General features: G+C 37.3%; 1 protein-coding gene across 1 annotated transcript in view; it reads left to right on the top strand.

The window, feature by feature from the left end:
- DOCK3 (dedicator of cytokinesis 3) overlaps positions 1–18,741 on the top strand; it is a gene marked incomplete at its 3' end in the record, with an annotated part of 615,312 nt that overhangs the window by 99,319 nt on the left and 497,252 nt on the right. Inside the window, exon 2 of the mRNA XM_080804908.1 lies at positions 3,377–3,460. Within this exon, the coding sequence (XP_080661034.1) occupies positions 3,377–3,460 (84 nt within the window). The remainder of the gene's footprint in view (positions 1–3,376; positions 3,461–18,741) is intronic.

Raw genomic sequence — 18,741 nt, 5'->3', positions numbered from 1 at the left:
TATTGTCAATCTTTTTGATTATAGCCATCTTAGTGGGTATGAAATGGCATTTCATGGTTTTGATTAGCATCTCACTAATGACTAATGATGTTGAGCATTTTCATGTTTTACTGACCACTAGTATATCTTTTTTAGAGAAATGTCCATTCAAATCCTCTTTCCATTTTTAATTTTTTATTGTTGTGGAAGTTCTTTTATATATTCTGGGTGCAGATCCTTTGTAAGATACATTATTTACAAATATTTTCTCCTATTCCCTGGGTTTTCTTTTTCACTTTCTTGATGGTGTCCTTTGCAGCACAAAAGCTTTTAAGTTTAATGAAGTTCAGTTTATTCTTTCTTTTGTTGTTTATGATTTTGGTGTCATGTATTAGGAAGCACTGACTAAGGTCATAAAGATTTACTCATATTTTCTTTAAGAATTTCATAGTTTAGCTCTTACATTGTCTTTGATCCATTTTGAGGTAACATTCACATATATTGAATTAGTTGTGCAATTTTACCTAAAGTCTACACTTACACATTGTCAAATGCTATTTCTGTCTTTCTAGAATGTTCTTTTTGTGCTACTTGATCAGTCCATGTTTCTCTGGAGGCAACTGGTATTTTGATTTTATTTATCATAGATTAATTTAGACTCTTCTAGATCTTTTAGTAAATAGAACTATGTAGTATGTACACTATTGCATCTGACTTCTTTTGTTAGGCATAATGACTGTGATATTTGTCCACTGTGTTACTTGTATTAGTGGGTCTTTATTTTTTATGTCTAAGTGATATGTATTTTTGAATATTGCATATTTTATTTGTACTTATTTTGATGAATAGTTGGGTTGTTTCCAGTTCTGGGCTATTGTGAATAAAGCTGCTGTGAACATTCTTATAAAAGTTATTTGTTTGTTTTGAGTCACTCTGATGAGGGGTTTATCACTTTTTTTGCATCTTTTTTCACTAAAGTGTAGTTGACACACAATGTTACATTAGTTTTAGGTGAACAACATAGTGATTCAACAGCTCTGTAGGGTATGCTGTACTCATCACAAGTATAGTTACCATCTGTCACCATATAACACTATTATAGTACCATTGACTAATATTCCCTATACTGTACCTTTCATCCCCATGACTTATTCATTCCATAACTAGAAGCCTCTTCCTTCCCTTCTCCTTCATCCATTTTGCCCATTTCCCTAACCCCTGGCAATTAATTTGTTCTCTGTGTTAATAGGTCTGTTTCTGCCCTTTTTGGTCTGTTTTGCTTTTTAGATTCCACATGGAAGTGAAATAATACGGTGTTTGTCTTTTTCTTTCTCGCTTATCTCACTTACCATAATACCCTCTAGGTTCATCTCTATTGTCATGAATGGCAAGATTTCATTCTTTTTTATAAGTAAAATACTGTTATACACACACACACATGTACATACATACATACCTCATCTTTGTCCATTCATCAATTGATGGATGCTTAGGTTGGTTCCATACCTTGGCTATTGTAAATAATGCTACAATAAATACAGGAGTGCATGTATCTTTTTTCCCCCCATTTTTAAAAATTTCTTTTCAGCGTAACAGAATTCATTGTTTTTGCACCACACCCAGTGCTCTATGCAATGCGTGCCCTCCATAATACCCACCACCTGGCTCCCCCAACCTCCCACTCCCCGCCCTTTCAAAACCCTCAGGTTGTTTTCAGAGTCCATAGTCTCTCATGGTTCATCTCCCCCTCCAATTTCCCTCAACTCCCTTCTCCTCTCCATCTTTTTGAATTAGTGTTCTAATTTTTTTGGGTAAATACTTAGTAGTGGAATTACTGGGTCATATGGTATCTTTATTTTTAGTCTTTTGAGGAGCCTCCATACAATTTTTTATAGTGGTTGCACCAATTTACATTCCCATCAACAGTGCATGAGAGTTCCCTTTTCTCCACATCCTCACCAACACTTGTTATGTCTTGTCTTTTCGTTACTAGCATTAAGAGAACTGATTTTAGATTATAAGATTTGATATATAGTAGTAGAATTCCTTTAAGATTGACAAGGATATTCTTGTTTCTTTTTTTTTTTTAAAGATTTTATTTATTTATTTGACAGGGATCACAAGTAGGCAGAGAGGCAGGCAGAGAGAGAGGGAGAAGCAGGCTCCCTGCTGAGCAGAGAGCCCGATGTGGGGCTCGATCCGAGGACCCTGAGATCATGACCTGAGCTGAAGGCAGAGGCTTTAACCCACTGAGCCACCCAGGTGCCCCGGATATTCTTCTTTCTTTGTATTCTTACACAAATTTTGAAATCAAATGATCATTTTCTTTAAAAAAAGACTGGGGTTAAATTAAAAAAAATTTTTAATTCCAGTATAACAACATACAATATTAACATTATTTTCAGTTGTACAACATACTGATTTAACTATTCTGTACATTACTCAGTGCTCATCATGATAAGTGTACTCTGAATCACCTTCTCCTACTTCACCCATCCCCCTACTTACCTCCTCCCCTCTGGCAAGTTCTCTATTTTTAAGAGTCTGTCTTCTTTGTCTCTCTCTCTTTTTTTTAAATTCCACATATGATTGAAATCATATAGTATTTATCTTTCTTGACTTACTTATTTCACTTAGCATTATACCCTTTAGATCCATCCAAGTTGTTGCAAGTGGCTGGATTTCATTCTTTTTTATGGTTGAGTAATATTACATTGTGTGTATCTATATATACAGACATATGATGTGTGTGTATATATATATGACACATATATATGCACATATATGCATGTACATATATGTATGCATATATATATACTACCTCTTCTTTATCCATCTATAGATTGACAGTTGGGTTGCTTTCATATCTTGACTATTGTAAATGTTGCAATAAACATGGAATTCTGATTGGTATTATAGATTTTCCCTATTGTAATTTGATTTTTATTTCATGAATTTCTGTTTACATTTTTATTATGGAGACTTTGTTTTTCAAAGTATAATCATATTTAGTTGGTGATTCTTTATAAAACTGTCTGTTTATATTAGATAAGAAGCCTCTGGTGTTAATTTCTTCTTAATTGAAACATATTTTCCCAAGAAGGACAAGTGAACACAAGTCATGCTGAGGAAAAGAGAGACTTGTTTACAGAAGCGTTTTCATACACCTACTACTCAGGAATAGTAATTTTGCCAGAATGTACTTCAATATACTGAGCTACTTTATATTACTACTTGAAATACAGATTAAGTTGAAAGGAGCTTACATATTAGAAAGATTAATTAGTGAAAATGGGAAAGTATATATTTAAGAAAATTTAGTGCTTAATTTCAATGACACTGATCTTTTCTCAGTGTTTAAAAATGCTAATTGGTGTGTTTACCTTTGTTTTCCTAGTGATATGCAGCTTTCGAGGATCTGTCCCTCAAGGGTTGGTCTTAGAAATAGGAGAAACAGTCCAGATTCTTGAAAAATGTGAAGGTAAGTATGGACCTATACAGTATACAAATAGTGATAATTTTGGGTAATATTATATATATTTATTTTGTAGTAATAGATTATAAGCAATCATTTTGAAAGTATAATTAACCACATTATATATTGTTATAGAATCCTTCCTGATTTATATTTATCATAAATGTATGGGTTATTTAGGCTTTAATCTAAAAGCAACAATTAAAGAACTCATTGTTGGCATTCAGAGTGTAATTTTTACACTCTGTTAAATGATTAATTTTGATTTTATAATCAAATAGATAATCTTCCATCCATGCTTAGCTGCATTTGAATAGAATTGAATTGTAATTAGTTCATTTGTATGTTTCTGTTTGATTGGCTGAATGTGATCAGTTATAATTAAAAAAAGGCAGTAAATACGCTCTAATGAAGTTTGGCTTGCCTACTAGCCTCCTCTGTGATGTATATGGATATATCTGCTGTAACATTTATACATTATTGACAAATGTAACATTTTTCAAAATCATGCATTTGGGGCTCCTGGGTGGTGCAGTTGGTTAAGTATCTGACTTTTGGTTTCAGCTCAGGTTGTGATCTCAGGGTTGTGGGATCCAGCCCCATGTTGGGCTCCAGGATCAGTGCAGAATCTGCTTAAGACTCTCTCTCCCTCTCCCTTTGCCCCTTCCCTTTGCTCTCTCTCTCTGTCTCTAAAATAAATAAATCTTTACAAAAATCATGCGCTCAAATCAGCAAGATATATGGGGAAAATAAAGTTAGGGAGAAATCACATAAAATCAGAATATTGACAAATGTAAGTTGATACCATGGGTAAGAACCTTGGGCAGCCTAGGCTGGCAGTTCAGCAGGACTAAAAGCCATCTCAAGTTATATAACAGAGTGGAAATATTGCTATGTGGGCATGGAGACAATGCCATGTAAATGGCGCTCTGATCCAGTTTTCTACTCTTGAGATGGATATGGAAGTAAGTGTAACTTACCATGACCCAGGAATTATGTAAGTTTGGTGTGCACTTTTCTGGAAAGGGAGTTTTAGTGCAGTACTCATTCAAAATTTTCTTAAAACAGAAATATAAATCAGTACCCCTTCATGATAAAAAATTTTTAGCAAAGTAATAGAAGGGAGTTTTCTTAATCTGGTAAATGTTGTCTACTAAAAAGCCTACAGCAGCTATCATTATCCAATTATAAAATATTGAAAGATTTCCCATTGATATCTAAAAATGAGACAAGAAGACCTGCCATCATTGTGTGTATTGAATATTATACTGGCAGCACTAGCTAGTGTGGTAAGAAAAATAAAATACATAAAGCATGGGAAGATAAGATTGAAACTATCACTTGTACATGATATAATTGTGTGTGTAGAACATCCAGTAGATTCTGTAAAAAAAAACTGGTAATAAATATGGGAACTTACAAATATGATGGTTGCAATATCAACATTTTAAATATGTATCATTTTGTATGTATTTGCAACTAAGAACTAGAAAATGAATTAAAGGAACAATGCTATTTATATAGTATCACAGACAATAAATGCCTAAAATCTAATAAAAAATGTAAGGCCATCTATATTAAAAAGTACAAAAACATTGTTGATAGAAATTAAGGAAAATCTCAATAAATGGAAAGATATACCATGTTAATAGATTTAAAGACTCACTGTCTTAAGATGTCAGTTCTTCCCAAATTGATCTTAGTTTAATGCAATCCCAATAAAAATCCATCAGGTTCTGTTCTTTTCTTTTCTTTCTTTTTGTCTGGATATTGAACAGCTGATTCCAACATTTATATGAAAATGTAAAAGGTTACAAATAGTCAAGACAATCATGAAGAAGGCAATAAAGTGGAAGATTTATGCTATCAGATATGAAGATTTATTATAAATGAAGACATTGTGGTTTTGAGGCAAAGACAAATTAATGAAACAGAATAGAGGGTTCAGAAACAGACCATCATGTATATTGTCCAGTGATATATGAAAAAGGTGAAAATTGCAGTGAACTGGGGAAATGATCTCCTTTGCAAGAGGTGATACTGGGACACCTGGAATAAAAAATGATAGTCTGTTCAATAAATGGTATTGTGTCAATACTGAAAGCAGTGAATATTGATTTCTACCTCATAGTATTTGCTGCAAACACAATTCCTGATGAATGCTACCTAAATGTGAAATGTAAAACCATAATGTACCTTGAAGGAAGTATAGAAAAATATTCTTCTTGACCTTGGGGTAGACAAAAGCACTAACTGTAAAGGAAAAGATTGGTAAGTTGTACTTTATTGAAATGAAGATCTGTTGTTCAGAAGACATCATTAAAGAGAGACAAGCAAGTCACAAAGTGAGAGAGATGTTTGATGAAGGACTTGTATTTAGAGTATATAAAGAACTGCCACTTTGGAAAATAGTGTGGAAATTCCTTAAGAAATTAAATATAGAGCTACCCTATGACCTGCAATTGCACTACTGGGTATTTACCCCAAAGATACAGATGGAGTGAAAAGAAGGGCCATCTGTACCCCAATGTTCATAGCAGCAATGGCCACGGTCGCCAAACTGTGGAAAGAACCAAGATGCCCTTCAACGGATGAATGGATAAATAAGATATGGTCCATATATACTATGGAGTATTATGCCTCCATCAGAAAGGATGAATACCCAACTTTTATGTCAACATGGACAGGACTGGAAGAGATTATGCTGAGTGATATAAGTCAAGCAGAGAGAGTCAAGTATCATATGGTTTCACTTATTTGTGGAGCATAACAAATAACATGGAGGACATGCGGAGATGGAGAGGAGAAGGGATTTGAAGGAAATTGGAAGGGGAGATGAACCATGAGAGAGTATGGACTCTGAAAAACAATCTGAGAATTTTGAAGGGGCGGGGGGTGGGAGGTTGGGGGATCCAGGTGGTGGGCATTAAGGAGGGCACGTATTGCATGGAGCACTGGGTGTGGTGCATAAACAATGACTTCTGTTACACTGAAAATAAATAAATAAATAAATAAATAAATAAATAAATAGGGTTAAAAAAAACCCAAAAAATTTAAAAAATAAAAGGACGTGGTAAAAAAATTTTATGAAAAGTGTAGAGATGCAACAACATGGTTGTTGAACAAAAGAGCCAGATATGAAAGATTACATTCTATTTGATTCAACTTTAATAAAATTCAAGAATAAGCAGTACTACAAATCCATGATGATAGAAGACAGCATAGTGGTTGCCTGGGAGAGTACTGACTGAAAAGAGGCATGAAGGAACTTTCAGGATGATTGTAGAGCTCTATGTCTTTGATGAAATCCAGTATACATGGGTGTTACCCTTGGCAAAGCTTAGAGAATGGTATACTTATAATCTGTGCTTCTCACTGTATGTAAATTATACATCAATGAAATGGATTAATGTGAAAAAAAAATGACAAAAGCCAACTTACATACTGGAAAATGTTCTTGAGATAAATGACAAAGATAATATAAAAGAACTCTTATAAACCAATAAAAATAAGTAACAGGTGAATAGAAAAACGAACAAAAGAAAGAAAGCCACTGATTTCTGTACATTGATTTTGTATCCTGCCACGTTACTGAATTGCTGTATGAGTTCTAGTAGTTTGGGGGTGGAGTCTTTCGCGTTTTCCATATAAAGAATCATGTCATCTGCGAAGAGAGAGAGTTTGACTTCTTCCTTGCCAATTTGGATACATTTTATTTCTCTTTGTTGTCTGATTGTTGTTGCTAGGACTTCTAATACTATGTTGAACAAGAGTGGTGAGAGTGGGCATACTTGTCGTGTTCCTGATCTCAACGGGAAGGCTGCAAGCTTTTTCCCATTGAGGATGATATTTGCTGCGGGTCTTTCTCGTAGATAGATTTGATGAAGTTCAGGAATGTTCCCTCTATCCCTATACTTTGAAGTGTTTTTTTTTTTTAATTAAATTTTTTATTTATTTTCAGCGTAACAGTATTCATTGTTTTTTCACCACACCCAGTGCTCCATGCAGTCTGTGCCCTCCCTAATACCCACCACCTGGTTCCCCCACCCTCCCACCCCGCCCCTTCAAAACCCTCAGGTTGTTTTTCAGAGTCCATAGTCTCTCATGGTTCACCTCCCCTTCCAATTTCCCTCAACTCCCTTCTCCTCTCCATCTCCCCTTGTCCTCTATATTATTTGTTATGCTCCACCAATCAGTGAAACCATATGATACTTGACTTTCTCTGTTTGACTTATTTCACTCAGCATAATCTCTTCCAGTCCTGTCCATGTTGCTACAAAAGTTGGGTATTCGTCCTTTCTGATGGAGGCATAATACTCCATAGTGTATATGGACCACATCTTCCTTATCCATTCATCCGTTGAAGGGCATCTTGGTTCTTTCCACAGTTTGGCGACCGTGGCCATTGCTGCTATAAACATTGGGGTACAGATGGCCCTTCTTTTCACTACATCTGTATCTTTGGGGTAAATACCCAGCAGTGCAATTGCAGGGTCATAGGGAAGATCTATTTTTAATTTCCTGAGGAATCTCCACACTGTTCTCCAAAGTGGCTGCACCAGTTTGCATTCCCACCAACAGTGTAAGAGGGTTCCCCTTTCTCCACATCCTCTCCAACACACGTTGTTTCCTGTCTTGCTAATTTTGGCCATTCTCACTGGTGTAAGGTGGTATCTCAATGTGGTTTTGATTTGGATCTCCCTGATGGCTAGTGATGATGAACATTTTTTCATGTGTCTGGTAGCCATTTGTATGTCTTCATTGGAGAAGTGTCTGTTCATATCTTCTGCCCATTTTTTAATATGATTATCTCTTTTGTGTGTGTTGAGTTTGAGGAGTTCTTTATAGATCCTGGATATCAACCTTTTATCTGTACTGTCATTTGCAAATATCTTCTCTCATTCCGTGGGTTGCCTCTTTGTTTTGATGACTGTTTCTTTTGCTATGCAGAAGCTTTTGATCTTGATGAAGTCCCAGAGGTTCATCTTTGCCTTTGTTTCCTTCGCCTTTGGAGACATATCTTGAAAGAAGTTGCTGTGGCTGATATCAAAGAGGTTACTGCCTATGTTCTCCTCGAGGATTCTGATGGATTCCTGTCTCACGTTGAGGTCTTTTATCCATTTCGAGTTTATCTTTGTGTACGGTGTAAGAGAATGGTCAAGTTTCATTCTTCTACATATAGCTGTCCAGTTTTCCCAGCACCATTTATTGAAGAGACTGTCTTTTTTCCACTGGATATTTTTTCCTGTTTTGTCAAAGATTATTTGACCATAGAGTTGAGGGTCCATATCTGGGCTCTCTACTCTGTTCCACTGGTCCATGTGTCTGTTTTTATGCCAGTACCATGCTGTCTTGGTGATCACAGCTTTGTAGTAAAGCTTGAAATCAGGTAACGTGATGCCACCAGTTTTATTTTTGTTTTTCAACATTTCCTTAGCAATTCGGGGTCTCTTCTGATTCCATACAAATTTTAGGATTATTTGCTCCAGCTCTTTGAAAAATACTGGTGGAATTTTGATTGGAATGGCATTAAAAGTATAGATTGCTCTGGGCAGTATAGACATTTTAACGATGTTTATTCTTCCGATCCAAGAGCATGGAATGGTCTTCCATCTTTTTGTGTCTTCTTCAATTTCTTTTAGGAGTGTTCTGTAGTTCCTCGAGTACAGATCTTTAACCTCTTTGGTTAGGTTTATTCCGAGGTATCTTATGGTTTTTGGTGCTATAGTAAATGGAATCGATTCTCTAATTTGCCTTTCTGTATTTTCATTGTTAGTGTATAAGAAAGCCGCTGATTTCTGGACATTGACTTTGTATCCTGCTACATTACTGAATTGCTGTATGAGTTCTAGTAGTTTGGGGGTGGAGTCTTTCGGGTTTTCCATATAAAGAATCATGTCATCTGCGAAGAGAGAGAGTTTGACTTCTTCCTTGCCAATCTGGATACCTTTTATTTCTCTTTGTTGTCTGATTGCTGTTGCTAGGACTTCTAATACTATGTTGAACAAGAGTGGTGAGAGTGGGCATCCTTGTCGTGTTCCTGATCTCAATGGGAAGGCTGCAAGCTTTTTCCCATTGAGGATGATATTTGCTGTGGGTTTTTCATAGATAGATTTGATGAAGTTCAGGAATGTTCCCTCTATCCCTATACTTTGAAGCGTTTTAATCAGGAACGGATGCTGGATTTTGTCAAAAGCTTTTTCTGCATCAATGGAGAGGATCATGTGGTTCTTCTCTCTTCTCTTATTGATTTGTTCTATCACATTGATTGATTTGCGAATGTTGAACCATCCTTGTAACCCAGGGATGAATCCCACCTGGTCATGGTGGATAATCTTTTTAATGTGCTGTTGGATCCTGTTTGCTAGGATCTTGTTGAGAATCTTTGGATCCATATTCATCAGTGATATCGGTCTGAAATTCTCCTTTTTGGTAGGGTCTTTGCCTGGTTTGGGGATCAGGGTAATGCTGGCTTCATAAAAAGAGTCTGGAAGTTTTCCTTCTGCTTCAATTTTTTGAAACAGCTTCAGGAGAATAGGTATTATTTCTTCTTTGAAAGTTTGGTAGAATTCCCCAGGGAATCCATCAGGTCCTGGGCTCTTGTTTTTTGGGAGGTTTTTGATCACTGCTTCAATCTCGTTACTGGATATTGGTCTATTCAGAGTGTCAATTTCTTCCTGGTTCAATTTCGGGAGTTTATAGTTTTCCAGGAATGCATCCATTTCATCTAGGTTGCTTAGCTTATTGGCATATAACTGTTGATAATAGCTTCTGATCAATAAATGGTGCTGGGAAAACTGGACAGCTATATGTAGAAGAATGAAACTTGACCATTCTTTTACACCGTACACAAAGATAAACTCGAAATGGATAAAAGACCTCAACGTGAGACAGGAATCCATCAGAATCCTCGAGGAGAACATAGGCAGTAACCTCTTTGATATCAGCCACAGCAACTTCTTTCAAGATATGTCTCCAAAGGTGAAGGAAACAAAGGCAAAGATGAACTTCTGGGACTTCATCAAGATCAAAAGCTTCTGCATAGCAAAAGAAACAGTCATCAAAACAAAGAGGCAACCCACGGAATGAGAGAAGATATTTGCAAATGACAGTACAGATAAAAGGTTGATATCCAGGATCTATAAAGAACTCCACAAACTCAACACACAAAAAACAGATAATCATATTAAAAAATGGGCAGAAGATATGAACAGACACTTCTCCAATGAAGACATACAAATGGCTACCAGACACATGAAAAAATGTTCATCATCACTAGCCATCAGGGAGATTCAAATCAAAACCACATTGAGATACCACCTTACACCAGTGAGAATGGCCAAAATTAGCAAGACAGGAAACAACGTGTGTTGGAGAGGATGTGGAGAAAGGGGAACCCTCTTACACTGTTGGTGGGAATGCAAACTGGTGCAGCCACTTTGGAGAACAGTGTGGAGATTCCTCAGGAAATTAAAAATAGAGCTTCCCTATGACCCTGCAATTGCACTGCTGGGTATTTACCCCAAAGATACAGATGTAGTGAAAAGAAGGGCCATCTGTACCCCAATGTTTATAGCAGCAATGGCCACGGTCGCCAAACTGTGGAAAGAACCAAGATGCCCTTCAACGGATGAATGGATAAGGAAGATGTGGTCCATATACACTATGGAGTATTATGCCTCCATCAGAAAGGACGAATACCCAACCTTTGTAGCAACATGGACAGGACTGGAAGAGATTATGCTGAGTGAAATAAGTCAAACAGAGAAAGTCAAGTATCATATGGTTTCACTTATTGGTGGAGCATAACAAATAATACAGAGGACAAGGGTAGATGGAGAGGAGAAGGGAGTTGAGGGAAATTGGAAGGGGAGGTGAACCATGAGAGACTATGGACTCTGAAAAACAACCTGAGGGTTTTGAAGGGGCGGGGTGGGAGGGTGGGGGAACCAGGTGGTGGGTATTAGGGAGGGCACAGATTGCATGGAGCACTGGGTGTGGTGAAAAAACTATGAATACTGTTACGCTGAAAATAAATAAAAAATTGGAAGGAAAAAAAAAATAGATCTTCCCTATGACCCTGCAATTGCACTGCTGGGTATTTACCCCAAAGATACAGATGTAGTGAAAAGAAGGGCCATCTGTACCCCAATGTTTATAGCAGCAATGGCCACGGTCGCCAAACTGTGGAAAGAACCAAGATGCCCTTCAACGGATGAATGGATAAGGAAGATGTGGTCCATATACACTATGGAATATTATGCCTCCATCAGAAAGGACGAATACCCAACTTTTGTAGCAACATGGACAGGACTGGAAGAGATTATGCTGAGTGAAATAAGTCAAACAGAGAAAGTCAAGTATCATATGGTTTCACTTATTGGTGGAGCATAACAAATAATATAGAGGACAAGGGTAGATGGAGAGGAGAAGGGAGTTGAGGGAAATTGGAAGGGGAGGTGAACCATGAGAGACTATGGACTCTGAAAAACCACCTGAGGGTTTTGAAGGGGCGGGGTGGGAGGGTGGGGGAACCAGGTGGTGGGTATTAGGGAGGGCACAGATTGCATGGAGCACTGGGTGTGGTGCAAAAACAATGAATACTGTTACGCTGAAAATAAATAAAAAATTTAATAAAAAAAATAAAGCTCTTAAAATTAAAAAAAAAAAGATTTATTTATTTAATTGAGACAGAGAGAGAGAGAAAGAAAGAGAGAGAGAGAGTGCATGTGCATGGGGGATGGGAGGGGAAAGGGAGAGGGAGAGAGAGTTGGAAGCAGACTCTGTATTAACACAGAACTGGATGTGGTGCTTGATCTTATGACCCTGAGATCATGACCTGAACTAAAACCAAAGTCAATTGCTTAACTGAGTGAACTACCCAGGTGCCCCATCCTAGTAGAAGTTTTGAGACTTTTTTTTTATAAAGGATAAATAAAACATTTGTGGATTGGGAGACTTCATGCATAGTTCCATAGGAGATAGGCTTTGTATCGAAAACTGGGTATTAATTGACAACATGCCTACCAAATACCGAATATAGGAACTTCTAGTCATCTTCCACTTGGCTCTTGAAATCCTTGCAGCTAGACCTTTACCTTCTAAAACAGACTAGAGGACTCTTTCAGACAATAAGGCAATATGAGGGACTCAAGATATTGATTGTACCAGTTATTGACTTACTGTCTCTGAGTTCTGAACCTGCCCTTCTTATCCCTTTATTACGATGCTAGAGCTGGAGACTCTGCAAATCACATTTCTTCTTTGGCAGCTGAATCTTTGTTAGGTTCTGCCAATAAAGAGGCACTATAAGAAGACTACTTGCCAGGAAGATGAAGATGGGACTTCGTTCTTTCTGCTTTTATTTTATCCCTGTAGTAAACTGCTCTCCAGGCAGTTGGTTCCTACAGTATTTTCCATGGCATGCAACAGTCTTGGTTTTGGTGAGTGGCCTCCAGCAAGTCTCACTATAGCAATGAATAGCATGTTTTTGCAGTAGCCCACCATTTCATCAGAGATCAGTATCTTAGCTTTTTGGAATCCCTTCTGTAAGTTACTAGGCTTTTTTCTTGTTTATTTTTCACTTAGCTTTAAAGGTGGCGATATATTTTTATAGTTGCTACCATGGTTGTCTTAGAGTTCTAGTCATTTACTATCTTTCATACCTATTTAATGATTTTTTAAAAAAGATTTTAAAAAATTTTATTTGACAGACAGAGTTCACAAGTAGGCAGAGATGCAGGTGGAGAGAGAGGAAGAAACAGGCTCCCTGCTGAGCAGAGAGCCCGATGCGGGGCTCGATCCCAGGACCCTGGGATCATGACCTGAGCTGAAGGCAGAGGCTTTAACCCAGTAAGCCACCCAGGTGCTCCCTATTTAATGATTTTTAAAATAATAACATTTTTTTCCTGTTTTAAAGATTTGTTTCTGTCTGCTGACTAGACCCCAGTTGATATCCTGCTATCAGGATTTTCACAACAAATGATAGGCTGATCTCCAAATAGTGAATCATAAGGTCAGCAAGAGTCACCCATGAATTTAGAGCTTCCAGTTAACTTTTTATTTCCTTTCTTTTAAATATGAGCAGAAAACCAATGATACCAGGTATTTGACGATGCCTCTAATATGAAAGATGGCTCTTCACTTTTCCCACTAAAAGAAGAAAAAAGAAAAGAAAAAGAAACTCATGGGAAAGAGACTACATAGGGTAAAGAAAACTTAGAATACAAACAAGGCTTATGAATAATTTCCTCAGAGATAAAGGAAGACGTTGCATCCATGAAATTGGAACAGGATGCTATTAAAAAAAGAATATTAGACAACAGAAAGGAGTTCTTGGAAATTAAAAACATGGTAGCAAGAATGAAAAATCTCCATAAAAAGGCTGAAAGATAAAAGTTGAGGAAATTTCCCAGAAATTCGAACAAAAATACAAGTCATAGGAGATTAGAGAAGATAAGACAGTTGAAGGTCAGCTTCAAGAGGTTCATTTGGTGGAGGTTCAGAAACATAGAGGAGAGAAACTGGAGGATAGAAATCAGCTATGAAATAACTCAGGAAAATTTTCCAGAATGAAAGGACATGGCTTTCCATGTTGAAAGGACTCAGCAAGTAACACAAATGAATGAAAACAGGATGATATCATTGTGAAATTTCAGAATATTGGGACCAAGAAGATTCAGCCAGCATTCAAAGATAGGAAAGAGTATGGTATATACCATATACCACATACCATATACCACGAAGGACTGGACTTTAACTATGGAAGACAGTGGAGTGGTGTCTTCAAAATGTTGATGGAAAGTGATTTATAACCTAGAATTTTATCATTCAGCCAAACTATGAATTGAATATGAGAGTATACTAAGTGTATTTTCTGACATGCAAAGTGTCAGTTGGCCTCCTATATAACTTTATTCATGAAGCTATGAGGGGATGTATTCCTGTAGAATTAAGCAATAAGTTAAAGAATGGAAAGATAATGGGATTCAAAAATCAGGAGAAATCAGCAAAGGAGAGACTCTTCAAGGTAATCCCCAGGATGAATGTAAAGGGTGATAGGATGACAAGTGAATATCAGATGTAGAAAATAATCAGGATGAATTAGAGCTGTGTAACTTGAGACAGAGACCTAGTGAAAGCTGTTTACCGTCTTCCTTACTGCCACAATACTGCTTTTTTAAATCTGAGGAAAGATTTAATCTTTCCTCAGTTGAGCTTCCCCAAGGGTTTTGTGTACCTGATTTGTTTTTGACAAAGTTCCTACTCTGCTCCATACTCTGCTGCCTGTACAGCTGAGAATACTCATTCTACCACTGTAAGTCTGTGGGTAGAGTGCAAGGTGTAGTCTGAAGAACCTAGGTGAAAAAGCAGTGGCCTCTAGAGGGGAAATAGGTAAGTAGAAGGAAGTTCTCCTTTGGAGATATGGCAGTAAAGAGCTATCTAGTAGTGGTAGGAGCTTTGTTGTTTGTAATTTGTAATTTGTAATTTGTAATTTTCCCTGCATAAATGTAGTTTGAAGTCCATAGTGTTCTCTGACAGTAATGTTGAAAACATTGATTTTTTATGGCTTGATAAAGCTTTAGACCCTCTATATGGCTTTATGCCCTCTTTTTTTGTTCTTTTATATGTCTTTTTGGAGGCTATGTGGAAAGAGTCAATGCCTGCCATTATTCTAGGGCCATGTGGAAATCGCCTATTCTTTTGAATTTTATGTATTCTTGTGTTTAAGTATGTGGGTTGTATATAAATGGCATGTAGTCAGGTTTATTTTTATTTATTCTGACAATCTGGATTATTTAGTCTATATGTAGTTGATTCACTTATTTATTTAGTTAAGTTTAAGGCTATCACCTTGGTCTTTGTGCCTCATTGTGCCTTTCTTACATGACTTATTAAGCTAACATTTTGATTATTCTAGGTATTTTCTTCTATTAGCTTGGTTGCTTTGAAGTATTTTGCTTGTAGTGGTTACCCTAGAGTTTATTTTTTATTTAAATTTTGTCAGTTTACATACAGTGCAATATTGGTTTCTGGAATAGAATTCAGTGATTTATCACTTACATGCAACATCCAGAGCTCATGACAAGTACCATCTTTAATACTCATCAGCTGTCTAGCTCACCCCCACCCACATCCCTTCAGCAACCCTCAGTTTGTTCTCTGTTCTTTTTTTTTTTATTAAAGATTTTATTTATTTATTTGACAGACAGAGATCGCAAGTAGGCAGAGAGGCAGGCAGAGAGAGAGAGGGGAAAGCAGGCTCCCTGCTGAAGCAGAGAGCCCAATGCGGGACTCGATCCCAGGACCCTGGGATCATGACCTGAGCCAAAAGCAGAGGCTTTAACCCACTGAGCCACCGAGGCGCCCTTGTTCTCTGTTCTTAAGAGTCACTTATGGCTTGTTTCCCTCTCTCCTTCTTTTCATTTCCCCATTCCCATATGCTCATCTGTATTGTTTCTTAAATTCCACGTATGAGTGAGATCATCTGGTATTTGTTTTTGATTTATTTTACTTAGCATAATATATTCTACCTCCATCCATGTCATTGCAAATGGCAAGATTTCATTCTTTTTGATGACTGAATAATATTCCACTGTATATAGATACCACATCTTCCTTATTCATCAGTTGATGGATATTTGAGCTCTCCCCATAGTTTGGCTATTGTTGATAATGCTCAGGTAAACATAGGGGTCATGTACCCCTTGAATCCCTATTTTTGTGTCCTTTAGGTAAATACCTAGTAGTGCAATGGCTGGATTGTATGGTGGTTCTATTTTTAACTTTTTGAGGAACTTCCAAAATGTTCTCCAGAGCGTCTGCACCAATTTGCTTCCTACCAACAGTGCAAGAACATTCCCCTTTTTCCTCATCCTTGCCAACACCTCTTGTTTCTTCTGTTGTTATTTTTAGCCATTTTGACAGGTGGGAGGTGGTATCTCATCATGGTTGTGTTTTGTATTTTCCTGATGATGAGTGATATTGAGCGTCTTTTCTTTTTTAATTTAATTTTATTTAAAATCAATTAATTAACATACAGAATATTATTAGTTTCAGAGGTACAGTTTAAGGATTCATCAGTTGCATATAATCACCCAGTGCTCATTATATCATGTGTCATCCTTAATGCTCATCATCCAGCTACCCATCCCCTCCCACCCCTTTCCTCCCACAACCCTCAGATTGTTTCCTGTAGTTAAGTGCCTCTTATGGTTTGTAACCCTCTACGATTTTGTCTTATTTTATTTTTTTTATTTTTTTCTGCCTAGCCTTGTGTTCATCTCTTTTTTTTTTTAAAGATTTTATTTATTTATTTGAGAAAACGAGAAAGAGAGCACAAGCAGGGGGAGTAGCAGAAGGAGAGGGAGAAGCAGGCTTCCCACTGAGCAGGGAGCCATCTCTGGTGCTTCATCCCAGGACCCAGGGATCATGACCTAAGACAAAGGCAGACGCTTAACCAACTGAGCCACCCAGGTGCCACCATCTGTTTTGTTTCTTAAATTCCACATGAGTCAAATAATACAATAATTGTCTTTCTTTGATTGACTTATTTCTCTTAGCATAATACTCTCTAGTTCCATCAACGTCATTGCAAATGGCAAGAGTTCATTCTTTTTGATGGCTGAACAATATCCCATTGTGTGTGTGTGTGTGTGTGTGTGTGTGTGTGTGTATCACATCTTCTGTATCTGTTCATCTGTTGATGGATATCTTGGATTCTTTCCATAGTTTGGCTATTGTGGACATTGCTTCTATAAACATTAGGGTGCAGATGCCCCTTTGAATCACTGTGTTTGTATCCATTGGGCAGATACCTAGCAGTGCAATTGCTGGGTCATAGGGAAATATTTTTAACTTTTTGAGGAACCTCCATACTGTTTTCCAGAGTGGCTGCACCAGTTTGCATTTCCATTAACAGTGTAAGAGGGTTCCCCATTCTCTGCATCTTCGCCAACATCTGTTGTTTCCTGACTTATTGATTTTAGCCATTCTGATTGGTGTAGGGTGGTGTCTCATTGTGCTTTTGGTTTGTATTTCCCTGATGGCAAGTGATGTGGAGCATTTTTTCATGTGTCTGTTGGTGATTTGTACATCTTTGGAGAAATGTCTGTTCATGTCTTCTGCCCATTGCTTGCCTGGATTATTTGTTTTTTGAGTGTTGAGTATCGTAAGTTCTTTATAGGTTTTGGATACTAGCCCTTTGACTGATAAGACATTTGCAAATATCTACTTCTGTTCCATAGGTTATCTTCTGGTTTTGTTGATTGTTTCCTTTGCTGTGCAGAAGCTTTTTATTTTTTATTTAAAAAAATCATAATTAATTAATTATAATTTTAAAATTTCTCTTCAGTGTAACAGAATTCATTGTTTTTGCACCACACCCAGGGCTCCATGCAATATGTGCCCTCCTTAATACCCACCACCTGGCTCCCCCAACCTCCCACCCCCAGCCCCTTCAAAACCCTCAGATTGTTTTTCAGAGTTGAAGCTTTTTATTATGATGAAGTCTCAATAGTTCATTTTTGCTTTTGTTTCCCTTGCCTTTGGAGACGTGTCTAACAAGAAGTTGCTGTGGTCAAGGTCAAGGAGGCTGCTGCCTGTGTTCTCCTCTAGGATTTTGATGGAATCTTGTCTCCCATTTAGGTCTTTCATCCATTTTGTGTCTATTTTTGTGTATGCTGTGAGGAAATGGTGTAGGAGTGTTCTCCTTTCTCCTCATCCTTGCCAACATCTGTCATTTCCAGACTTGTTAATTTTAGCCATTCTGACTGGTGTGAGGTGGTATCTCATTGTGGTTTTGATTTGTATTTCCCTGATGCTGAGTGATGTTGAGCACTTTTTCATGTGTCTGTTGGCCATCTGGATGTCTTCTTTGGAGAAATGTGTGTTCATGTCTTCTGCCCATTTCTTGATTGGATGATTTGTTCTTTGGGTGTTGAGTTTGATAAGCTCTTTATAGATTTTGGACACTAGCCCTTTATCTGATATGTCATTTGCAAATATCTTCTCACATTCTGTTAGTTGTCTTTTGGTTTTGTTAACTGTTTCATTTGCTGTGCAAAAGCTTTTGATCTTGATGAAGTCCCAATAGTTCATTTTTGCCCTGGCTTCCCTTGCCTTTGGTGATGTTTCTAGGAAGGAGCTGCTACGGCTGAGGTTGAAGAGGTTGCTGCCTGTGTTCTCCTCAAGGATTTTGATGGATTCCTTTCTTACATTGAGGTCCTTCATGCATTTTGAGTCTATTTTTGTGTGTGGTGTTAAGGAAATGGTCCAGTTTCTTTTGT

This window comes from Martes martes, assembly GCF_963455335.1.
Source record: "Martes martes genome assembly, chromosome: 1".
Lineage (NCBI taxonomy): Eukaryota > Metazoa > Chordata > Mammalia > Carnivora > Mustelidae > Martes > Martes martes.
Note: the sequence above shows the minus strand (reverse complement) of the source record. Positions and strands in the feature narration are given on the sequence as shown.